General features: G+C 43.7%; 1 protein-coding gene across 1 annotated transcript in view; it reads right to left on the reverse strand.

The window, feature by feature from the left end:
- The window catches only part of LOC124720221 (forkhead box protein D3-A-like), a 183,959-nt gene that overhangs the window by 136,933 nt on the left and 20,482 nt on the right, over positions 1-26,544 (reverse strand). The window contains exon 2 of the mRNA XM_047245543.1: positions 18,516-18,635. Coding sequence (XP_047101499.1) covers positions 18,516-18,635 — 120 coding nt within the window. The remainder of the gene's footprint in view (positions 1-18,515; positions 18,636-26,544) is intronic.

Here is a 26,544-nt window from a genome sequence, read left to right on the forward strand (position 1 = left end):
TAGATGTTACGTCGAGAGAGTAAAAGCATTCAGCAAAATTTGTTACGAGAGCTGCAAGTGGAGGAAGTGGAGTCTTAATACATAAATTACTTACGAATGGAGGAGAGTGTATTTCAGTATTTGGTCAGTAAAGTGGCTTCTCATATTACAAAACAGGATACTATCTTGAGAAATGATGTATGTTCAGAAGACAGGCAAACTATGTCACTGGGATTTCTCGATGTAGGAGAGAACTACTCTAGATTACAACACAGCACTCGAATATCACGTTGCACATTAACCAAAATAATTCCAGAAATGTGTGAAGCGATTTATAAGGCACTGAATGCGGAGTATGTGAAGGTAAATAAACGTTTATTACACTATATGGGCAACAAGAACTATTTTCAATTTTGAATAATTTAATTAATGGAATTAGTATTCCAACGACTATGTTGTTGTTGTTGTTGTTGTTGTTGTGGTCTTCAGTCCTGAGACTGGTTTGATGCAGCTCTCCATGCCACTCCATCCTGTGCAAGCTTCTTCATTTCCCAGTACCTACTGCAACCTACATCCTTCTGAATCTGCTTAGTGTATTCATCTCTTGGTCTCCGTCTACGATTTTTACCCTCCACGCTGCCCCCCGATACTAAATTAGTTATCGCTACATGCCTCAGAACCTGTCCTACCTGGCTGGGTGTTGTGTGATGTCCTTAGGTTAGTTAGGTTTAAGTAGTTCTAAGTTCTAGGGGACTGATGACCATAGCTGTTAAGTCCCATAGTGCTCAGAGCCAGCCTGTCCTACCAACCGGTCCCTTCTTCTTGTCAAGTTGTGCCACAAACTTCTCTTCTCCCGAATTCTACCCAGTACCTCTTCATTAGTTATGTGATCTACCCATCTAATCTTCAGCATTCTTCTGTAGCACCACATTTAGAAAGCTTCTATTCTCTTCTTGTCTAAACTATTTATCGTCCATGTTTCACTTCCATACATGGCTACACTCCATACAAATACTTTCAGAAACGACTTCCTGACACTAAAAATCTATACTCGATGTTAAAATATTTCTCTTCTTCAGAAACGCTTTCCTTGCCATTGCCAGACTACATTTTATATCCTCTCTACTTCGACAATCATCAGTTATTTTCCTCCCCAAATAGCAAAAATCCTTTACTACTTTAAGTGTCTCATTTCCTAATCTAATTCCCTCAGCATCACCTGACTTAATTCGACTAGATTCCATTATCCTCGTTTTGCTTTTGTTGATGTTCATCTTCTATCCTCCTTTCAAGACTCTCTCCATTCCGTTTAACTGCTCTTCTAGGTCCTTTGCTGTCTATGACAGAATTACAATGTTATCGGCGAACCTCAAAGTTTTTATTTCTTCTCTATGGATTTTAATTCCTACTCCGAATTTTTCTTTTGTTTCCTTTACTGCTTGCTCAATATACAGATTGAATAACATCGGGGAGAGGCTACAATACTGTCTCACTCCCTTCCCAACCACTGCTTCGCTTTCATTCCCCTCGACTCTTATAACTGCCATCTGGTTTCTGTGCAAATTCCTCTGTTGATAACGACGTCCTCTTGTGTAGTCCCCGCCCGGAGATGCGAATTGGGGACTATTGTACCTCCGGAATATTTTACACAAGACAGCGCCATCATCATTTAACCATACAGTAAAGCTGTATGCTTTCAGCCGTTCGCAGTACCAGCACAGCAAGGCCGTTTCGGTTAGTGTTACAGGGTAAGATCAGTCAATCATCCAGACTGTTGCCCCTGCAACTACTGAAAAGGCTGCTGCCCCTCTTCAGGAACCACACGTTTGTCTGGCCTCTCACCTACTGTACGGCTATCTCTATCGCTGAGGCGCGCAAGCCTCCCCATCAATGGCCAGGTCCATGGTTCGTTAATAAAAAGTGCGAAACAGATGAAGCACTGCGAGATTTGAGTTTCTCCTGGCGTATGCGATTTTCAAACAACTTACAGGAATTCAGCCAGGTAATATTTACAGCGACCGCCGATATTTCGGCACTTCGTACCTTGGTTCCCAAGGTACGTGTCATTCCGACGCTGAGACTTTGCCAGCTGAGCTGGTCCATCCTGAAGCTACATTCCGTCAGAATGTCTATAGTGAAAGATAGATTGAACATACATTGCGCTATCGAGCAACGGTGTATCGGATGGATGATGGTAATACCGAGTCGACACTTAAGTGTACTGCCCTTTTGCCTAACGTAGGAAGCACTTCCATCGAGATCGGTCGTATTTTACGGAAATACGATGCGAAATGTTTTTTCTGACCTCCATCTAAAATGAGAGTGCTTTTGGGTTCTGTCAAGGATGATCTTGTTTTCTGTAAGGCGGGTGTGTATCGCATGGCTTCTAGCTGCGGCATGGCATATATTGGTCAAACTATCAGGACCGTGGAGGACCGATGTACTGAGCATGAACGGCACACACGATTACGGCAGCCAAGTAGATCTGCTGTTGCCGAACATTGTTTGGGTACTGGACACCCTGTGTTATACACCGAGATATTGGCACGCACGTCCACCTATTGGGACAGTGTTATTATAAAGGCGGTTGAGATTAAATTAGCGAGCGATCTTGTAAACAGGGTGGAGGTTTTTGTTTAAACTCTGTTTGGAATCCTGCGCCCTCTCTTGTCAAGAAACAGAGGGGCAGAGTCAATACTACCTCACTTGCTAGTTCGTAGTCTTTCACTACCGATACCTCTGGAATTTAAGGAGATGGGACCTGGATAAACTGAAAGAACCGGAGTTTGTACAGAGTGTCAGGGAGAGCATAACGGAACAATTGGCAGGAATGGGGGAAAGAAATACAGTAGAAGAAGAATGGGTAGCTTTGAGAGATGAAATAGTGAAGGCAGCAGAGGATCAAGTAGGTAAAAAGACGAGGGCTAGTAGAAATCCTTGGGTAACAGAAGAGATACTGAATTTAATTGATGAAAGGAGAAAATACAAAAATGTAGTAAGTGAAGCAGGCAAAAAGGAATACAAACGTCTCAAAAATGAGATCGACAGGAAGTGCAAAATGGCTAAGCAGGGATGGCTAGAGGACAAATGTAAGGATGTAGAGGCTTATCTCACTAGGGGTAAGATAGATACTGCCTACACGAAAATTAAAGAGACCTTTGGAGAGAACAGAACCACTTGTATGAATGTCAAGAGCTCAGATGGCAACCCAGTTCTAAGCAAAGAAGGGAAAGCAGAAAGGTAGAAGGAGTATATAGAAGGTCTATACAGGGGCGATGTTCTTGAGGACAATATTCTGGAAATGGATGAGGAGGCAGATGAAGATGAAATGAGAGATACGATACTGCGTGAAGAGTTTGGCAGAGCACTGAAAGACCTGAGTCCAAACAAGGCCCCGGGAGTAGACAACATTCCATTGGAACTACTGACGGCCTTGGGAGAGCCAGCCCTGACAAAACTCTACCATCTGGTGAGCAAGATGTACGAAACAGGCAAAATACCCTCAGACTTCAAGAAGAATATAATAATTCCAATCCCAAAGAATGCAGGTGTTGACAGATGTGAAAATTACCGAACAATCAGTTTAATAAGTCACAGCTGCAAAATACTAACGCGAATTCTTTACAGACGAATGGAAAAACTGGTAGAAGCCGACCTCGGGGAAGATCAGTTTGGATTCCGTAGAAATGTTGGAACACGTGGGGCAATACTGACCCTACGACTTATCTTAGAAGAAAGATTAAGTAAAGCCAAACCTACGTTTCTAGCATTTGTAGACTTAGAGAAAGCTTTTGACAATGTTGACTGGAATACTCTCATTCAAATTCTGAAGCTGGCAGGGGTAAAATACAGGGACCGAAAGGCTATTGACAATTTGTACAGATTGCAGATGGCAGTTATAAGAGTCGAGGGACATGAAAGGGAAGCAGTGGTTGGGAAGGGAGTGAGACAGCGTTGTAGCCTCTCCCAGATGCTATTAAAAAAAATGGTTCAAATGGCTCTGAGCACTATGGGACTTAACATCTAAGGTCATCAGTCCCCTAGAACATAGAACTACTTAAACCTAACAGGTTAGTTAGACATCACACACATCCATGCCGAAGGCAGGATTCGAACCTGCGACCGTAGCGCTATTCAATCTCTATATTGGGCAAGCAGTAAAGGGAACAAAAGAAATATTCGGAGTAGGTATTAAAATCCATGGAGAAGAAATAAAAGCTTTGAGGGACACCGATGACGTTGTAATTCTGTCAGAGACTGCAAATGTCTTGGAAGAGCAGTTGAACGGAATGGACAGTGTCTTGAAAGGAGGGTATAAGGTGAACATTAACAAAAGAAAAACGAGGATAATGGAATGTAGTCGAATTAAGTCGGGTGATGCTGAGGGAATTAGATTAGGAAATGAGACACTTAAAGTAGTAAAGGAGTTTTGCTATTTGAGGAGCAAAATAACTGATGATGGTCGAAGTAGAGAGGATATAAAATGTAGACTGGCAATGGCAAGGAAAGCGTTTCTGAAGAAGAGAAATTTGTTAACATCGAGTATAGATTTAAGTGTCAGGAAGTCGTTTCTGAAAGTATTTGTATGGAGTGTAGCCATGTATAGAAGTGAAACATGGACGATAAATAGTTTGGAGAAGAAGAGAATAGAAGCTTTCGAAATGTGGTGCTACAGAAGAATGCTGAAGATTAGATGGGTAGATCACATAACTAATGAGGAGGTATTGAACAGAATTGGAGAGGAGTTTGTGGCACAACTTGACTAGAAGAAAGGATCGGTTGGTAGGACATGTTCTGAGGCATCAAGGGATCACCAATTTAGTATTGGAGGGCAGCGTGGAATATAATAATCGTAGAGAGAGACGAAGAGATGAATACACTAAGCAGATTCAGAAGGATGTAGGTTGCAGTAGGTACTGGGAGACGAAGAAGCTTGCACAGGATAGAGTAGCATGGAGAGCTGCATCAAACCAGTCTCAGGACTGAAGACCACAACAACAACCTCTGGCTTTGGTCATCTTTGGTGGCCCTAGTGTTCAATGTGTGTGTCTTATCTTCCCTGAATTACTCCATGCACCATTGCCTGTACATCACCTGTCCGTTGCAGTTTGTGCCTTGAAAGTGGCGGGGTGTCCTTCCGCCGAGATACCGGCGGTCGCTGTGAATATTACTGGCTGAATTCCCGTAAGTTGTTTGAAAGATGGAGCGCTTTTTAACTTGTGGCATCCAGAGTTCAAAAAGAGACAAAGTAGGACCGAAAGCTGAGAAGGAATATTTTACTTTAGAATGTGACCACATCCTCTTTTCTGGCTTGCTGGAAAGCTGCCTGGATGTTTCCAGGTGTAGAGGTGGATGGCTGTATCTGTGATTGTGGACATGAAATTGCCTGCAGCTTATCCCACCTGCCCATCAACGCACAATTAATAGCATGTACAGTGCCCATTGCTCACCCCCACCCTAGTCGAGGCAAGTTTATGTAAAAAATAAATAAATAAATAAAAGAATCGATGGAACAAACCACGTTTGAAGCCATGTTCACAAGCACTCTACAGAGACATCAAATAGCTGTAGCGACGCCAGACATCGAAGCGGTTACATTCCAGACTGCAGTGAACAGAAAATGAACGACTTTTATGATCAAATCTACGGCGAGGACCTAGATTTGATCATATTTATTTGACGACGGGAAAGATTTGACAAAATACTCTATTAAACCATTAAATTTCTTTGACATAAGTATTTGGCGTATCAACTTTGACAAAGAAACATGGTAGTATGAAGATGGTATCTGTTCTTTTGGACATGTCCGAAAGAACAGATACCATCGACGACCATGCAGCTCTCTTAAAATGAGATGATAATGAAATCAAGATCCTAAGCTGCTCAGATGGTTCAAATGGCTCTGAGCACTGGGACTTAACTTCTGAGGTATCAGTCCCCTAGAACTTAGAACTAATTAAACCTAACTAACCTAAGGACATCACACACACATCCATGCCCGAGGCAGGATTCGAACCTGCGACCGTAACGGTCTCGCGGTTCCAGACTGTAGCGCCTAGAACCGCTCGGCCACCCTGGCCGGCCCTAAGCTGTCGACAGGCTTTTATATACCGGGTGCTCAAAAAGTCACTAAAAATTTGAAAACTCAATAAATCACGGAATAATGTATATAGAGAGGTACAAATTGACACACATGCTTGGAATGACATGGGGTTTTATTAGAACAAAAAAAAAAAATACAAAAGTTCAAAAAATGTCCGACAGATGGCGCTTCGTCTGATCAGAATGGCAATAATTAGCATAACAAAGTAAGACAAAGCAAAGATGACGTTCTTTACAGGTAATGCTCAATATGTCCACCACCATTCCTCAACAATAGCTGTAGTCGAGGAATAATGTTGTGAACAGCACTGTAAAGCATGTCCAGAGCTATGGTGAGGCATTGGCGTCGGATGTTGTCTTTCAGCATCCCTAGAGATGTCGGTCGATCACGATACACTTGCTACTTCAGGTAGCCCCAAAGCCAACAATCGCATGGACTGGTAACCTGGGAGGCCAAGCGTGACGAAAGTGGCGGCTGAGCACACGATCATCACCAAACGACTCGAGCAAGAGATCTTTCACGCGTCTAGCAATACTTTTTTTTGTTATAATAAAACCCCATGTCATTCCAAGCATGTGTGTCAATTTTTACCTCTCTATCTACATTATTCTGTGGTTTATTAAGTTTTCAAATTTATACTGACTTTTTGATCACCCGGTATATCAACGGGGACAGATGAAAATGTGTGCCCCGACTGGAACTCGAACCCGGGATCTCCTGCTTACACGGCAGACGCTCTATCCATCCTAAGTTGGGAATGTGGGTCTCAGGGGTAGCGTGCAAGGGATAAATCCCTGCAGTCGCACTATCCTCTGTGCCGTCAGTGGCCTTGTGCATGGACGTGTGTGATGTCCTTAGGTTAGTTAGGTTCAAGTAGTTCTAAGTTCTAGGGGACTGATGACCACAGACGTTAAGTCCCATAGTGCTCAGAGCCATTTGAACCATTTGAACCCTCGGTGGCTCAGATGGATAGAGCGTCTGCCATGTAAGCAGAAGATCTCTGGTTCGAGTCCCGGCCGGGGCACACAATTTCAACTGTCCTCCTTGATGTACATCAACGCCTTGATTTCATTGTCGTTTCAAATATGGTAGTGTAATACTGGCCTTGCTCAGAACTAAAACACCGGTAGCGGTTTTAACCTGTCGGTTTTCCTATCCCTACTCTGGACTGGTGTCACACTATTCAGAGTTTCATAACTAAATGGCAATACAACTTTGAACATGGCTGACGATATGCTCTTCATGTAATTGCCTTACCTTCTGATGAAGTCACCCTTAGAGGTGACGAAACCAGGTCAAGGTATATAGAAAACCTATGCAACCGGTTGGCTGATCTTTACATACAGGGTTATTACAAATGACTGAAGCGATTTCACAGCTCTACAATAACTTTATTATTTGAGATATTTTCACAATGCTTTGCACACACATACAAAAACTCAAAAAGGATTTTTAGGCATTCACAAATGTTCGATATGTGCCCCTTTAGTGATTCGGCAGACATCAAGCCGATAATCAAGTTCCTCCCACACTCGGCGCAGCATGTCCCCATCAATGAGTTCGAAAGCATCGTTGATGCGAGTTCGCAGTTCTGGCACGCTTCTTGGTAGAGGAGGTTTAAACACTGAATCTTTCACATAACCCCACAGAAAGAAATCGCATGGGGTTAAGTCGGGAGAGCGTGGAGGCCATGACACGAATTGCTGATCGTGATCTCCACCACGACCGATCCATCGGTTTTCCAATCTCCTGTTTAAGAAATGCTCCTGCTTTAGCCTTTTCCGTAAGATTTTCCAAACCGTCGGCTGTGGTACGTTTAGCTCCCTGCTTGCTTTATTCGCCGACTTCCGCGGGCTACGCGTGAAACTTGCCCGCACGCGTTCAACCGTTTCTTCGCTCACTGCAGGCCGACCCGTTGATTTCCCCTTACAGAGGCATCCGGAAGCTTTAAACTGCGCATACCATCGCCGAATGGAGTTAGCAGTTGGTGGATCTTTGTTGAACTTCGTCCTGAAGTGTCGTTGCACTGTTATGACTGACTGATGTGAATGCATTTCAAGCACGACATACGCTTTCTCGGCTCCTGTCGCCATTTTGTCTCACTGCGCTCTCGAGCGCTCTGGCGGCAGAAACCTGAAGTGCGGCTTCAACTGAACAAAACTTTATGAAATTTTCTACGTATCTGTAGTGTGTCGTGACCATATGTCAATGAATGGAGCTACAGTGAATTTATGAAATCGCTTCTATCATTTGTAATAGCCCTGTATTTTTCATAAATGGTAATAAATATGTTTGATTTTACAGTAAAACTACATCTGGTTCCTTGTCGTAGAATATTGGGATAATCGGCGTGCGCATGCAGTCACCTATATAGAGTGAACATTGGCAAGACCAACAATCTGCTGGGACGGATTCCTGTTGGGAAATGGAGCAGAAAAGCTCCTGTGAACATGTATACGGAAATGCATCGTTGCCACTTGTAGATGACCCTGACGAATGGCATTTCCTCTGTCCATGTGTTGCATGGTGTGTGACTGATGCAGCGTAGTGTAAGCAGCAGAATGTGTAACGTCGCTTTTGCAATGGAATGGACAGTGTCTTGAAAGGAGGGTATAAGATGAACATCAACAAAAGCGAAACGAGGATAATGGAATGTAGTCGAATTAAGTCGGGTGATGCTGAGGGAATTAGATTAGGAAATGACACACTTAAAGTAGTAAAGGAGTTTTGCTATTTGGGGAGCAAAATAACTGATGATGGTCGAAGTAGAGAGGATATAAAAAGTAGACTGGCAATGGCAAGGAAAGCGTTTCTGAAGAAGAGAAATTTGTTAACATCGAGTATAGATTTAAGTGTCAGTAAGTCGTTTCTGAAAGTGTTTGTATGGAGTGTAGCCATGTATGGAAGTGAAACATGGACGATAAATAGTTTGGAGAAGAAGAGAATAGATGCTTTCGAAATGTGGTGCTACAGAAGAATGCTGAAGATTAGATGGGTAGATCACATAGCTAATGAAGTACTGAATAGGATTGGGGAGAAGAGGAGTTTGTGGCACAACTTGACTAGAAGAAGGGATCGGTTGGTAGGACATGTTCTGGGGCATCAAGGGATCACCAATTTAGTATTGGAGGGCAGCTTGGAGGGTAAAAATCGTAGAGGGAGACCAAGAGATGAATAGACTAAGCAGATTCAGAAGGATGTAGGCTGCAGTAGGTACTGGGAGCTGAGGAAGCTTGCACAGGATAGAGTAGCATGGAGAGCTGCATCAAACCAGTCTCAGGACAGAAGACCACAACAACAACAACATCGAGGTGAAACATAAACAAAAATGACTGTATGTGAGTCAAAATGAACTGCAAACATCGATTTATCTGCGAAAGGTAATGACACTAACTATAAAGATATACAATATAAACCGATAGATTTATGAGATTATAATGTGTAAATAATTAAAAGAAGTATTATTATCTTTGTAAGAGTATGAAACACAATGCAATGCTCATTCTTCTGTCCAGTCTGTTTTGTTCTGTTCGTTCTGGTGTTAGCTGGAATAAGGTACGCAAGCTATTGTGCTGTGCTAGCATTTGGTTCTGTCGTAACGTAATTGCAAATATTTAATGGTGTAAATTGTGTCCTAGTAAGAATATATGAGTATAAAGTGATCCCCGTGTGTTATTTCAACAACCTACGCCACATTTATCTTATGAAAAGAATATTTAATGAAAATTATTTAGCATGTTTCAGCTGCTGCGGAGTGATCTCTGACTGTTAACAATTAGCCGGCATTGCGCGGTACATTTAAAAATATTTTTTCACAGCACAATGTCTGATAGCCGGAGCGGAAGAAGTTATGTAAAAATATTCTGTGAGATTAATTGAAGGAATCCAGTGAAATAATTTTATTAAAATTTGTCTATTTTCTGTGGTAGTAATAATTTCAGATCAGTGAACTGGAGCTGAGTAATACTACGCTACTGCATTTACAGTAATTTGTAGGGAGCCTGGCGCTCCATAAAACCAGATATAATACGTAATTGGCAACCTACGAAATTCATTATTTTGCTTATTATATTTATTTTGTATTTTTTTGGAAGCTAAACGTAAAAACTAACTTCACTAAAAATCAGTAACAGATCATGATAAATCAAAGGACAAACAAATTTACTAAGAGAGTGTTTCCTGTAAAATATATTAGTTACACATTTTTTAAAGAGATACAATAAATGGCTAGGTATTCGTGCCGAGAAAAAGCCGAGATGGTTGTAACAACAACAACTGTACATATAATAATTTTTTCTTCTGATTTTCGAGAAGTTAGTGTAAGCAATGTTCTGATTTCATTTCTTTTTTCTTTTCATGTCATTATGTTAAAGAAATTGTAAACAATTTTCGATATGAATATTAATGTTTATGTCAAATTGCAAGCAATATTATAACAAAATGGAAATGTAAGAAATCTTGAAACTGTTGTAAGATGTTAAAGTTGTAATTGTGCGCCTGGTCCATACGTAGGCAATGTATTAGGATATGTAGAATGCAAAACCTCGGGTGAATACCCTATTTGTAGGGGAGTGGTAAAAGGTGGATGGCAGGCGAGCGCGGGAAAATGCGCGCGGGCGCGGCACGGCATAACGGGCTCAGCAGTGGTAGTCGGAGTTGGGCATCGGTCTGGGAAACACGTTCTGGAGCGAGGAGGCTCTCCTGGAAGACGTAGTTTCATTGAGCCTCGGGTATGCCGTTCCAACGCCCATACAGCATGGCAAAATTACATAGGCACTAAACGGAAAAGTATTGCGACGCTAAGAAGAATTAAAGTGCCGATACGTCAAGAGCCATAGCTGTTGTTGTATGTGTGCTCTGTGCCTCGCCATCTCGCCGCCCGCCAACCGCCGCATCGATACTAGCAGGTTGAAACTTTTAGTACTGTATTCGTGTGGACCAGTGTTACTTTTGTTCCATACTGTTCAATAACAACTTAATAACAACTTAAATTTTACCAGAACTGTCCTATCATTTAATTACCTCATCACTAACCTAGACAGGATCCTTTCCACATGTTGTGCAATCCGAGTGTCCCGAAATGAAGATTTAAAGTTTATGTTAATAATACTTACCTGCAGACCTATCTATGTTAGAATGATGTTTAAAGAACTTTGTTGTTAATGAATATGTAGGTCTGACAAAGTTGGAGGATAATGTTGAAATGGGTTTAGTAATAAGTTTAATTAATTTGAGACAAAAATAATGGTAGTTAAATGAGCAGGAAATATGATAAAAAGAGTAGTAATTCATATATTGGAAATCTTGAGCGCTTAATGTTTTCAATAGTTAATAGTTTCAATACAGTGATCATAACAGTTTCACGGCCCCCCCCCCTTTTTTTTATTCATTTGAATTCTGAAGAGTTCTAAACTGATTAGAACAGTAAAGTTAAAGCCAATATAAAACCCAAAATTTATCAGTGTTTTACCTTTTTCAAAATTGACATTGTATGTGTGTTTCGAAAGTGCTATTTCTAGGGTAACCTATGCCCGATTTCAATCAGATCAGTAGACAGTACGAAGTTTGTAGTAAACATTATAGTGTTTTGTTGTGTATTTATGGCTTGTCCATGTTAGTACAGAAAGTGAAATTATTAGTTCAGTAGATATTCTGGTTCTAAAATTTACCATATTATGCAGTGTTATTACGTGTTGTTTTGAATGAACGTACATCAACTTGTACTGGGAAGAAACTCAGTTAATGCCTAATTAGGCTGGCGACCGTATTATTAACAATTTGGTAGCATCTGCTGTGTTGTTTCTTGTCCGTCCAAACATGTGGTTGCATTCCGGACTTGCTTGACGTATCATTGTTGTTACTGAGTGGGTGTAAGTGTGATTTGCCTCCATTCAGCTACACGCGGTCAAAATCTATACAAAAATCCTTTCTCTAAAGGTGAAGCCCGTCAACTTACCATAGTACAGGCTTTTATGGCCGAGCAGATGGAAACGGCCGAGAGGCAGCACGGCTATCCCAAAACATGTACCCTCACAGACACCGACCACATCAGGCGACATTTCGAGCCCTTCTTGAGAGCATGTGTGATCGTGGGTCCTTTCAAGAGAGACGAAGGTGCAGGGAGCCGGCGGACTATGCGCACACCAGATCTCGGGTCCGGGTTTTGCCTCTCGAAGGTTTGCGCTTGCGTGCCCGCACAAACACCATCTCGGCTTGTTCCCAACGCGAATACCGGACCACTCCGCTGCTAACAGGACGACGCGTAGGTCACACAGCCTGCAACACTGTCTACACATACCTCTACATCCGTACTCCGCAAGCCACCTGACGGTGTGTGGCGGAGGGTACCTTCAGTACCTCCACCGGTTCTCCCTTCTATTCCAGTCTCGTATTGTTCGTGGAAAGAAGGATTGTCGGTATGCCTCCGTGTGGGCTCTAATCTCTCTGATTTTACCCTCACGGTCTCTTCGCGAGATATACGTAGGAGGGAGCAATATACTGCTCCACTCCTCGGTGAAGGTATGTTCTCGAAACTTTAACAAAAGCCCGTACCGAGCTACTGAGCGTCTCTCCTGCAGAGTCTTCCACTGGAGTTTATCTATCATCTCCGTAGCGCTTTCGCGATTACTAAATGATCCTGTAACGAAGCACGCTGTTCTCCGTTGGATCTTCTCCATCTCTTCTATCGACCCTATCTGGTATGGATCCCACACTGCTGAGCAGTATTCCAGCAGTGGGGAGACAAGCGTACTGTAACCTACTTCCTTTGTTTTCGGATTGCATTTCCTTAGGATTCTTCCAATGAATCAGTCTGGCATCTGCTTTACCGACGATGAACTTTATACGATCATTCCATTTTAAATCACTCCTAATGCGTACTCCCAGATAATTTATGAAATTAACTGCTTCCAGTTACTGACCTCCTATATTGTACCTAAATGATAAGGGATCTTTCAAATGGCTCTGAGCACTATGCGACTCAACTGCTTAGGTGATCAGTCACCTAGAACTTAAAACTAATTAAACCTAACTAACCTAAGCACATCACACACATCCATGACCGAGGCAGGATTCGAACCTGCGACCGTAGCGGTCGCTCGGTTCCAGACTGTAGCGCCTTTAACCGCACGGCCACTCCGGCCGGCAGGGATCTATCTTTCTGTGTATTCGCAGCACATTACACTTGTCTACATTGAGATTCAATTGCCATTCCCTGCACCGTGCGTCAATTCGCTGCAGATCCTCCTGCATTTCAGTACAATTTCCCATTGTTACAACCTATCGATATACAACAGCATCATCCGCAAAAAGCCTCGGTGAACTTCCGATGTTGTCCACAAGATCATTTATATATATTGTGAATAGCAACGGTCCTACGACACTCCCCTGCGGCACACCTGAAATCACTCTTACTTCGGAAGACTTCTCTGCATTGAGAATGACATGCTGCGTCCTGTTATCTAGGAACTCCTCAATCCAATCACACAATTGGTCTGATAGCCCATATGCTCTTAATTTGTTCTTTAAACGACTGTGGGGAACTGTATCGAACGCCTTGCGGAAGTCGAGAAACACGGCATCTACCTGGGAACCCGTGTCTATGGCCCTCTGAGTCTCGTGGACGAATAGCGGGAGCTGGGTTTCACACGACCGACTTTTTCGAAACCCGTGCTGATTCCTACAGAGTAGGTTTCTAGTCTCCAGAAAAGTCATTATACTCGAACATAACACGTGTTCCAAAATTCTACACCTGATAGACGTTAGAGATATAGGTCTATAGTTCTGCACATCTGTTCGACGTCCCTTCTTGAAAACGGGGATGACCTGTGCCCTTTTCCAATCCTTTGGAACGCTACGCTCTTCTAGAGACCTACGGTACACCGCTGCAAGAAGCGGGGGAAGTTCCTTCGCGTTCTCTGTGTAAAATCGAACTGGTATCCCATCAGGTCCAGCGGCCTTTCCTCTTTCGAGCGAATTTAATTGTTTCTCTGTCCCTCTGTCGTCTATTTCGATATCTACCACTTTGTCATCTGTGCGACAATCTAGAGAGGGAACTACAGTGCAATCTTCCTCTGTGAAACAGCTTTGGAAAAAGACATTTAGTATTTCGGCCTTTAGTCTGTCATCCTCTGTTCCAGTACCATTTTAGTCACAGAGTGTCTGGACATTTTGTGTTGATTCACCTACCGCTGTGTCTGTGTGTGTACCTTTTTGAGGTTTGCTGTAACGACCTTTCCCTATAAAAAGTCATATACTTCATGTATTTAAAAAAATAGGTACAGAGAAACAACCGCGTATTCAGATGCAACGTTGTCTAAAAATTTCAAAGCATTCGGTCAAAAACTTCCGGCGATTTGCGATTAGGAACATTTACAGTACTATGCAAGTACAAACTCAGATGTTCGTTTATTCAAAATTTTAAATCTCCGAAAGTTCTTCAGCACTGCTTTGAAATTTTGACACAGCACTACATTTGAATACTCGCGTTTTTTTATATACCGACTGGAGCAGCATCTGGCACATATGTAATAAAGAGGAAAACGTTATAAAAATATAAGTGTTGGTTTGTTCAGAATCGTTAATCTCCGAAAGTTCTTGAAATTTTGACACAACGTTGAATTCTAATACAGGCGCGTTTTTACATACCTACTTCTTTAATATATCTACATTTCAACAGATATAATATATAAATATACATTGTTGTTGTTGTGGTCTTCATTCCTGAGACTGGTTTGATGCAGCTCTCCATGCTACTCTATACTGTGCTAGCTTCTTCATCTCCCAGTACTTACTGCAACCTACATCCTTCTGAATCTGTTTAGTGTATTCATCTCTTGGTCTCCCTCTATGGTTTTTACCCCCCATGCTGCCCTCTAATACTAAATTGGTGATCCTTTGATGTCTCAGAACATGTCCTACCAACCGATTCCTTCTTAAGTTGTGCCACAAATTTCTCTTCTCCCCAATTCTATTCAATACCTCCTCATCAGTTATGTGATCTACCCATCTAATCTTCAGCATTATTCTGTAACACCACATTTCGAAAGCCTCTATTCTCTTCTTGTCTAAACTGTTTGTCATCCACGTTTCACTTCCATACATGGCTACACTCAAAACAAATACAGGGCTATTACAAATGATTGAAGCGATTTCATAAATTCACTGTAGCTTCATTCATTGACATATGGTCACGACACACTACAGATACGTAGGAAAACTCATAAAGTTTTGTTCGGCTGAAGCCGCACTTCAGGTTTCTGCCGCCAGAGCGCTCGAGAGCGCAGTGAGACAAAATGGCGACAGGAGCCGAGAAAGCGTATGTCGTGCTTGAAATGCACTCACATCAGTCAGTCATAACAGTGCAACGACACTTCAGGACGAAGTTCAACAAAGATCCACCAACTGCTAACTCCATTCGGCGACGGTATGCGCAGTTTAAAGCTTCTGGATGCCTCTGTAAGGGGAAATCAACGGGTCGGCCTGCAGTGAGCGAAGAAACGGTTGAACGCGTGCGGGCAAGTTTCACGCGTAGTCCGCGGAAGTCGACGAATAAAGCGAGCAGGGAGCTAAACGTACCACAGCCGACGCTTTGGAAAATCTTGCGGAAAAGGCTAAAGCAGAAGCCTTACCGTTTACAATTGCTACAAGCCCTGACACCCGATGACAAAGTCAAACGCTTTGAATTTTCGGCGCGGTTGCAACAGCTCATGGAAGAGGATGCGTTCAGTGCGAAACTTGTTTTCAATGATGAAGCAACATTTTTTCTGAATGGTGAAGTGAACAGATACAGTGTGCGAATCTGGGCGGTAGAGAATCCTCACGCATTCGTGCAGCAAATTCGCAATTCACCAAAAGTTAACGTGTTTTGTGCAATCTCACGGTTTAAAGTTTACGGGCCCTTTCTCTTTCGCGAAAAAAACGTCACAGGAGACGTGTATCTGGACATGCTGGAAAATTGGCTCACGCCACAACTGGAGACCGACAGCGCCGACTTCATCTTTCAACAGGATGGTGCTCCACCGCACTTCCATCATGATGTTCGGCATTTCTTAAACAGGAGATTGATTGGAAAACCGATGGATCGGTTGTGGTGGAGATCATGACCAGCAATTCATGTCATGGCCTCCACGCTCTCCCGACTTAACCCCATGCGGTTTCTTTCTGTGGGGTCATGTGAAAGATTCAGTGTTTAAACCTCCTCTACCAAGAAACGTGCCAGAACTGCGAGCTCGCATCAACGATGCTTCCGAACTCATTGACGGGGACATGCTGCGCCGAGTGTGGGAGGAACTTGATTATCGGCTTGATGTCTGCCGAATCACTAAAGGGGCACATATCGAACATTTGTGAATGCCTAAAAAAACTTTTTGAGTTTTTGTATGTGTGTGCAAAGCATTGTGAAAATATCTCAAATAATAAAGTTATTGTAGAGCTGTGAAATCGCTTCAATCATTTGTAATAACCCTGTACTTTCAGAAACGACTTCCTGACACTTAAATCTATACTCGATGTTAACAAATTTCTCTTCTTCAGGAACGCTTTCCTTGCCATTGCCAGTCTACATTTTATATCCTCTCTACTTCGACCATCATCAGTTATTTTGCTCCCCAAATAGCAAAACTCAATTACTACTTCAAGCGTCTCATTTCCTAATCCAATTCCCGCAGCGTCACCCGATTTAATTCGACTACATTCCATTATCCTCGTTTTGCTTTTGTTGATGTTCATCTTACATCCTCCTTTCAAGACACTGTCCATTCCATTCAGTTGCTCTTCCAGGTCGTTTGCTGTCTCTGACAGAATTACAATGTCATCGGCGAACCTCAAAGTTCTTCTCCATGGATTTTAATTCCTACTCCTAATTTTTGTTTTGTTTCCTTTACTGCTTTCGCTCCCTATATTTTATCCCTGCCACCTTTAGAATTTGAAAGAGAGTATTCCAGTCAACAGTGTCAAAAGATTTCTCTAAGTCTACAAATGCTAGAAATGTAGGTTTGCCTTTCCTTAATCTATTTTCTAAGATAAGTCGTAGGGTCAGTATTGCCTCACATGTTCCAATATTTCTACGGAATCCAAACTGATCTTCCCCGAGGTCGGCTTCTACCAGTTTTTCCATTCGTCTGTAAAGAATTCGCGTTAGTATTTTGCAGCTGTAACTTATTAAACTGATGGTTCGGTAATTTTCACATCTGTTGACACCTGCTTTCTTTGGGATTACTACTACAGGATCTGAACTTGCAATAACAGTAAACAAAGCTCATGGTGAGAGAGAGAAGGGTGGAAGGGGAGATGGACAGAGGAGGGGAGGAAGTAGACAGAGAAAATGGCAAGGAGAAGATTGACAGACAGAGGGGGAAAGGAGATGCAGAGTGGGGGGGGGGGTGAGGAGGTGAAGAAGAAAAAGAGGAGGAATGGAGGAGATTGACAAAGAAAGTGAGAGGGAAAAATGGACAGAGTCCGGCGAGGGGTGGAGATTAGGACGTATATACTGGGTGTTCAAAAAGTCAGTATAAATTTTAAAACTGAATAAATCACGAAATAATGTAGATAGAGAGGTACAAATTGACACACATGCTTGGAATGACATGGGGTTTTATTAGAACAAAAAAAAAATACAAACGTTCAAAAAATGTCCGACAGATGGCGCTTCATCTGATCAGAATGGCAATAATTAGCATAACAAAGTAACACAAAGCAAAGATGATGTTCTTTACAGGAAATGCTCAATATGTCCACCATCATTCCTCAACAATAGCTGTAGTCGAGGAATAATGTTGTGAACAGCACTGTAAAGCATGTCCAGAGTTATGGTGAGGCATTGGCGTCGGATGTTGTCTTTCAGCATCCCTAGAGATGTCGGTCGATCACGATACACTTGCGACTTCAGGTAACCCCAAAGCCAATAATCGCACGGACTGAGGTCTGGGGACCTGAGAGGCCAAGCGTGACGAAAGTGACGGCTGAGCACACGATAATCACCAAACGACGCGCACAAGAGATCTTTAACGCGTCTAGCAATATGGATTTTTTTGTTTTTTTTTGTTCTAATAAAACCCCATGTCATTCCAAGCATGTGTGTCAATTTTTACCTCTCTATCTACATTATTCCGTGCTTTATTAAGTTTTCAAATTTATACTGACTTTTTGATCATCCGGTGCAATTCCCATGCATGTTAGAAACGTGTGCTTTCTCTTTTCTTTCCAATTAAGCAGACCGAGCCCCAGCGATTTGTAACCGGGTACAGCTATTTTCTACTATTAACAAAAAATATCGTCTTCTTCCAAATCTATGTCTACTACTGTTATTACCCTACAACTGTAAAGGATCTTTTTTTGCGCTCTCTGTTATAGTATCTACCTACTACATTTTGTAAAAAAAAAAACCTTGATTTTCGCCAGTTTGTAGGGAGTCGCCGTGTGGTAGCGCACTCACCAGTGTTGCCAACATCAGAGTCGGCGGCCAGCAGCTCCGTCTTGACCAGGTACAGCTGGTGCTGTGGTCCCGCGCCGCTGCCGTCCGACTGCCGGTTGAACTGCCCTGAAGATGCGTTGCCTGCCGAAACGACACATCCAAATGTCAGCCGCACAGCGTGTGTTTCTCATGTTGGATGATACAGAGCACTCACAGTTACTACAAGTCAGACATTCTAGACAAGCGGTTCCCAGCCTTTATCCTTTTTTTTTATTCTACACGTCTGGTTCCGTAGGACCAAATTGAGGCTCAAATCTCCACAGCCATGGAACGTGTCAGTACATGAAATTACAACATAAAAGTAATAACAGATAAAATACAATGTTTATGAACCAAAAAATGCATGCCATAAGTTTACGGAAACACAATCAACAATGTACCATAGGAATCAGCTCAATTTTTAAAGGAACTTCTCGAGATAATAGGAGTGATCCATGAGGAAACTCATTTGTTAGATTTGAAACCGCGTGGATTACTGCTAAGATTTTTGAATTCTAGTGGTAGCTTACTGAAAATGGATGCAGCAGTATACTGCACACCTTTCTGCACAAGTAGCTTGAAGGCGGAAACCAGATGGCGCTATTGTTAGCCCGCTAGATGACGCTGCCATAGGTCAAACGGATATCAACTGCGTTTTTTCTAAATGCTTCAAATGGCTCTGAGCACTATGTGACTTAACATCTGACGTCATCAGTCCCGTAGACTTAGAACTACTTAAACCTAACTAACCTAAGGACATCACACACATCCATGCCCGAGGCAGGATTCGAACCTGCGACCGTACCATCAGCCCGGTTCCGGACTGAAGCGCCTAGAACCGCTCGGCCACATCGGCCGGCTGTTTTAAAATAGAAACCCCCATCTTTTATTACATATTCGTGTAAAATGAATTCGTGTAGTATGAATTCGTGTGTATGAATGTTTTAGTTGGACCAATTTTTTCACTTTGTGATAGATGGCGCTGTAATAGTCACAAACATATGGCTCACAATTTTAGACGAGCAGTTGGTAACAGGTAGGTGTTTTAAATTAAAAAACAGAACGTAGGTACGTTTGAACATTTTATTACGGTTGTTCCAATGTGATACGTGTACCTTTGTGAACTTATCATATCTGAGAACGCATGCTGTTACAGCGTGATTACCTGTAAATACCACATTAATGCAATAAATGCTCAAAATGATGTCCGTTAACCTCAATGCATTTGGCAATACGTGTAACGACATTCCTCTCAACAGCGAGGATGAAATGTGCTATTCAATACCGCTTCAACCCAGCATACATTGCACCATTTAGATTGCCACTGATAAAATGGGGGCCAATTATCCTTCCTCCCATAATGCCGCACCACACATTAACCCGCCAAGGTCGCTGATGTTCCACTTGTCGCAGCCATCGTGGATTTTCCGTTGCCCAATCGAGCATATTATGCCGGTTTACGTTACCGCTGTTGGTGAATGACGCTTCGTCGCTAAATAGAACGCGTGCAAAAAATCTGTCATCATCCCGTAATTTCTCTTGTGCCCAGTGGCAGAACTGTACACGACGTTCAAAGTCGTCGCCATGCAATTCCTGGTGCATAGAAACACAGTACGGGTGCAATCGATGTTGATGTAGCATTCTCAACACCGACGTTTTTGAGATTCCCGATTCTCGCGCAATTTGTCTGCTACTGATGTGCGGATTAGCCGCGACAGCAGCTAAAACACCCACTTGGGCATCATCACTTGTTGCAGGTCGTGGTTGAAGTTTCACACGTGGCTGAACACTTTCTGTTTCCTTAAATAACGTAACTAGCCGGCGAACGGTCCGGACACTTGGATGATGTCGTCCAGGATACCGAGCAGCATACATAGCACACGCCCGTTGGGCATTTTGTTCACAATAGCCATACAGCAACACGATGTCGACCTTTTCCGCAATTGGTAAACGGTCCATTTTAACACGGGTAATGTATCACGAAGCAAATACCGTCCGCACTGGCGGAATGTTGCGTGATACCACGTACTTGTACGTTTGTGACTATTACAGCGCCATGTATCACAAAGCGAAAAAAATGGTCCAACTAAAACACTCATATTTCTTTACGTACTACACGAATATGTAATAAAAATGGGGTTCCTATTTTAAAAAACGCAGTTGATATCCGTTCAACCTATGGCAGCGCCATCTAGCGGGCCAACCATAGCGTCATCTTGTTCCCCCCTTCAAGCTAGACGAGTTTCATTCTTTGTAGTTTTTTCGTTTGATGCTTATTTCGTGAGATATTTGGCCCAATCGCTCGTTCCTGAGCCAAAAATATCCTTTGAGAATGGGAAGAGTTACCAGAAAATATAATATAATACGACATAAGCGAATGAAAATAAGCAAAGCCGACTACTTTTGATATCGAACTATCCCATACTTCAGATAGCGTTCGAATAGGAAAAATGGCAAGATGCTGAACGTAGCCTTTCAAGACAGTTTACTATCTGAACACCTAGAAATCTGAACTGTTCATTTTCACTAATCATTTGCTCATTCTGTGGAATTAAAACGTCAGGTTTTGTTGTATTGTGTCTTCCAAACTGTAAAAACTGAGTCTTACTGTGATTTAGCGTCTGTTTGTTTTCTACAAGCCATGAACTGAGGTCATGTACTGCACTAACAGAGCAAATGTTGCACACAACATCCTTTACCACCAAGCTAGCGTCACCAGCAAACAGAAATATTTTAGAGTTACCCGTAATACTAGCGCGCACATCATTTATATGACCATAAGCCATGTGTGCAACCAGAGATCAGCTAGTGCCCCTGTCTTCCCCCTCCTACCCCCTCCAGCCATCTGTTGCCCCCCCCCCCCTCCCACACATTATCACCTCGACCAGTACCTAACTAAACTGTGGAATGAAAGATTTTTGTTGGAACACTTTTATTCTTAAAATGATGATTCAAAAAATCCAATTTTTTTTTCATTGCATAAATCGTTAGCTTAACTGTCCAAGAATACGGTGTAAAAATTTCAAAGCGAAATTCGCATTCGTTTAGATTTTATGAGCATAGACTCGAGTGCACCCGGACATACAGAACCAAATTCTTACAATATACACTACTGGCCATTAAAATTGCTACACCAAGAACAAATGCAGATGATAAACGGGTGTTCATTGGACAAATATATTATACTAGAACAGACATGTGATTACATTTTCACTCAATTTGGGTGCATAGATCCTGAGAAATCAGTACCCACAACAACCACCTATGGCCGTAATAACGGCCTCGAACGTCTGGGCATTGAGTTAAACAGAGCTTGGATGGCGTGTACAGGTACAGCTGCCCGTGCAGCTTCAACACAATACCACAGTTCATCAAGAGTAGTGACTGGCGTATTGTGACGAGCCAGTTGCTCGGCCACCATCGACCAGACGTTTTCAGTTGGTGAGAGATCTGGAGAATGTGCTGGCGAGGACAGCAGTCGAACATTTTCTGTATCCAGAAAGGCCCGTACAGGACCTGCAACGTGCGGTCGTGCATTATCCTGCTGAAATGTAGGGTTTCGCAGGGATCGAATGAAGGGTAGAGCCACGGGTCGTAACACGTCTGAAATGTAACGTCCACTTTTCAAAGTGTCGTCAGTGCGAACGAGATGTGACTGAGACGTGTAACCAATGGCACCCCATACCATCACGCCGGGTGATACGCCAGTATGGCGATGACGAATACACGCTTCCAATGTGCGTTCACCACGATGTCGCCAAACACGGATGCGACCATCATGATGCTGTAAACAGAACCTGGATTCATCCGAAAAAATGACGTTTTGTCATTCGTGCACCCAGGTCCGTCGTCGAGTACACCATCGCAGGCGCTCCTGTCTGTGATGCAGCGTCAAGGGTAACCGCAGCCACGGTCTCCGAGCTGATCGTCCGTGCTGCTGCAAACGTCATCGAACTGTTCGTGCAGATCGTTGTTGTCTTGCAAACGTCCTCATCTGTTGACTCAGGGATCGAGACGTGGCTGCACGATCCGTTACAGCCATGCGGATAAGATGCCTGTCATCTCGAGTGGGATCCAGCACGGCGTTCCGTATTACCCTCCTGAACCCACCGATTCCATATTCTGCTAACAGTCATATGATGTCGACCAGCGCGAGCATCAATGTCGCGATACGATAAACCGCAATCGCGATAGGCTACAATCTCTCCTCCTTACACGAGGCATCACAACAACGTTTGACCAGGCAACGCCGGTCAACTGCTGTTTGTGTATGAGAAATCGTTTGGAAACGTTCCTCATGTCAGCACGTTTAGGTGTCGCCACCGGCGCCAACCTTGTGTGAATGCTCTGAAAACCTAATAGTATGCATATCACAGCATCTTCTTCCTGTCGGTTAAATTTCGCGTCTGCAGCACGTCATCTTCGTGCTGTAGCAATTTTAATGGCCAGTAGTGTAGATTTGTTACTGGTAGGTTCCAACAATACGTAAGTGTTACGGAGATGCTTCGGGAACTCAAATGGCAATCCCTGCAGGGAAGTCACATTCAAGGAACGGTACTGAGAAAATGTAGAGAATCGCCATTTCAAGCTGGCTGCCAAACGATTCTAGTGCTGAAATTAGGGCTCATTCGGGGGCATATAGACAGTCGTTTTTCTCTCGCTCTATTTGCGAGTGGAACACGAAAGGAAATGACTTAGTCGTGGTACAGAATACCCTCCACCACGCACCGTACGGTGGCTTACGGAGTGTCTATGCAGACGCAGATGTAGGTGTAGATATTATAACTGCAGACGGCGGTAACGCTGTGGTCAGATTCGTATCACATAGAGCCAACTTTATCACTGTTTACTATCTATCTATCACTTGCGCCTTTCGCCCGCATTGTGCGCGGGGTTGTCGTGGTTACATCGGATTTGGCATGTTAATGTTTAAGGGGTGACCGGATGCTCTTCCTGCCACCCCGTACACCCCGGGACGGAATCAGAGTACCCCATCTGTGTGTGTCTAGTGTCAATCATGGGAAAGTGCGGATGTGGTGGGAATCAGCCCGGTATTCACCTAGAGGGATGTGGAAAACCGCCTAAACACCACATCCAGGCCGGCCGACATATCGGTCCTCGTCGTTAATCCGATGGGCGGATTCGATCCGGGGCCGGCGCACCTACCAGAGTCCAAGAAGCAGCGCCTCGGCTAACCTGGCGGGTTTTGATCAATGTTTACTATGTGATATGAATATGATCACAGCGTTATGGTTATGTAATACACCGCCATGTTAAGAGCTACACTCATGCCCATAAATTAAGGATAATGCTGATAGATAGTAAAACAACGCTCTGGTGGGCGGTTTGCGGGTTGAAACACCACAGGGTATGAACTTGCGGTGCATTTCTCTTGCGGTCGTCGCACGGCGGCGCTGGCAACAGTCCTCATACGCAGAGGTGTGTCGGTGCATGTCAGAGTACGGTGCAGCGAGTAAGTGTGCAGACGTTTTCAGACGTGCTAATGGCGGCTGTGTGTTGAAAATGGCCCAAAGAACACGTATTGATGACGTTATGAGCGGTAGAATACTAGGGCGACTGGAGGCTGTTCAAACACAGCAGGTCGTAGCACGGGCCCTCCGTGTGCCACAAAGTGTGATCTCAAGGTTATGGCAACGATTCCAGCAGACAGGAAACGTGTCCAGGCGCTACAGTACGGGACGTCCACAGAGTACAACACCACAAGAAGACCGATACCTCACCGTCAGTGCCCGCAGACGACCACAGAGTACTGCAGGTAGCCTCGCTCGGGACCTTACCGCAGCCACTGGAACAGCTGTCTCCAGACACACAGCCTACAGACGACTGAACAGACACTGTTTATTCGCGTGGAGACTTGCAAGATGCATTCCACTGACCCCTGGTCACAGGGGAGCCCGTAAAGCCTGGTGTCAAGAACACAGTACGTGGTCGTTGGAACAGTGGTCCCAGGCCATGTTCACGGAAGCGTCTGAACAGTGATTCTCGTCCGACTTTCATCTGGCGTGAACCAGGAACCAGATTCCAACCCGTTAATGTCGTTGAAAGGGACCTGTATCGGGGTTGTGGTTTGATGGTGTGGGGTGGGATTATGACTGGTGCACGTACATCCCTGCATGTCTTTGACAGAGCAACTGTAACAGGTCAGGTGTATCGGGACGTCATTTTGCACCAGTATGTCCGCCTTTTCAGGGGTGCAGCGGGTCCCACCTTTCTCCTGATGGATGATAACGCACGGCCCCATCTAGCTGCCATCGTGGAGGAGTACCTTGAAACAGAAGATATCAGGTGAATGGAGTGGCCTGCCTGTCCTCCAGACCGAAACCCCATCGAGCACGTCTGGGATGCTCTCGGTCGACGTATCGCTGGACGTCTTCAAACCCATAGGTCACTTCAGGAGCTCCGACAGGCACTGCTGCAAGAATGGGAGGCTATACCCCAGCAGCTGCTCGACCACCTGATCCAGAGTATGACAACCCCGTTGTGCGGCCTGTGTACGTGTGCATGGTGGTCGTATCCCATACTGATGTCGGGGTACATGCGCAGGAAACAGTGGCGTTTTGTAGTACATGTGTTCCGGGACGGTTCCTCAACCTATCACCAATACCGTCGTCTTAAATGTGTCTTGTGTGTTCCCTATGTGTCTATCCTATTAACGCCAGTTTGGTGTGGCGCCACGTTCTGTCACCACGTTCTGCAATTATTCTTAATTTATGAGCATGAGTGTACTTACGTCTTCTCATTATTTCGAAACAAAACACAACTCAGCATACTTACAGCACGTAGAGTATGCACAAGATTACTGAAGTGTTAAATGGATGTTTTGTTTTGTTTCCACTCCAATTGTCACCTAATTATTGCACTGCGTCACAACTAATTCAATTTTTCAAGCGGAAGTGGATGAGTTACACATATGGATTGAAACCGTCGCAGGAACGATATGTTTCCGGCCGTGGCTTCCTAGCCAGCCGGAGTGGCCGAGCGGTTCTAGGCGCTACAGTCTGGAACCGCGCGATCTCCACGCACGCAGGTTGTGTGTTGTCCTTAGGTTAGTTAAGTAGTTCTAAGTTCTAGGGGACTGATGACCTCAGAAGTTAAGTCCCATAGTGGTCAGAGCCATTTGAACCATTTGAACCATGGCTTCCTAATGAAAGTATTGCGAACCTACTCTCCTCAATATGTCCCACAAGGGAATTTCCGAACACACTGTATACCACAGAATGTACCAACAAAACTATATCTTTGTGCGCCACATGTTGAGATAGGTGGAAAATATTGTTTTCGTAACTCATTTGTTAAGTAGTCAGGTGTTTAAAAGATTTTATACGTGCGATCTCGATTCCTTAAAGAAAATTTTTTCTGTGCAGTATTCAAGAGCCAGCTGCTTTGCCTCAGTGATAACACCTGTTCCCGTCGCATCACCGAAGTTAAGCGCTGTTGGCCCCGGCTAGCACACGGATGGGTGACCGTCCTGGTCCTACGAGCGCTGTTGGCAAGCGGGGTGCACTCAGCCCTTGTGAGGCCAATTGAAGAGGTACTTGACTGAGAAGTAGCGGTTCCCGTCACGGAACTGAAAAGGGCCATATACACATGCGGTGACGCCTATCGTAGAGGATGACGCGGCGGTCGGTTGGAATGACTGGACGTTCTGAGGCCTGTTGGGACGAAGTATCAGTGGTAATGAAGAACAATTACGCTGTAACCGAATAATATGCTTTAGTACTAATCATTTGAATCCCAAAAATAGAAAGACAAATTGGCAATAAATTAACAATCAATTATTATTAAGGAGGTTGTTTGTCTTTGGAGCCGCTGCGACATAAAGGTTCCCATCACTCATCGTTTCATGAGGTGTATTGGAAAGCAATTTCGCATTTTTCCTAGACACAATGCCGCATCTAGAGACCTCCATGAACTCATAACAAGCCAAAATGGGCCTAAAATACAATAAATTTTGTATCGAAACTACATACTGCCTCAATCACGTAGCGCA

This window comes from Schistocerca piceifrons, chromosome 11, assembly GCF_021461385.2.
Source record: "Schistocerca piceifrons isolate TAMUIC-IGC-003096 chromosome 11, iqSchPice1.1, whole genome shotgun sequence".
Lineage (NCBI taxonomy): Eukaryota > Metazoa > Arthropoda > Insecta > Orthoptera > Acrididae > Schistocerca > Schistocerca piceifrons.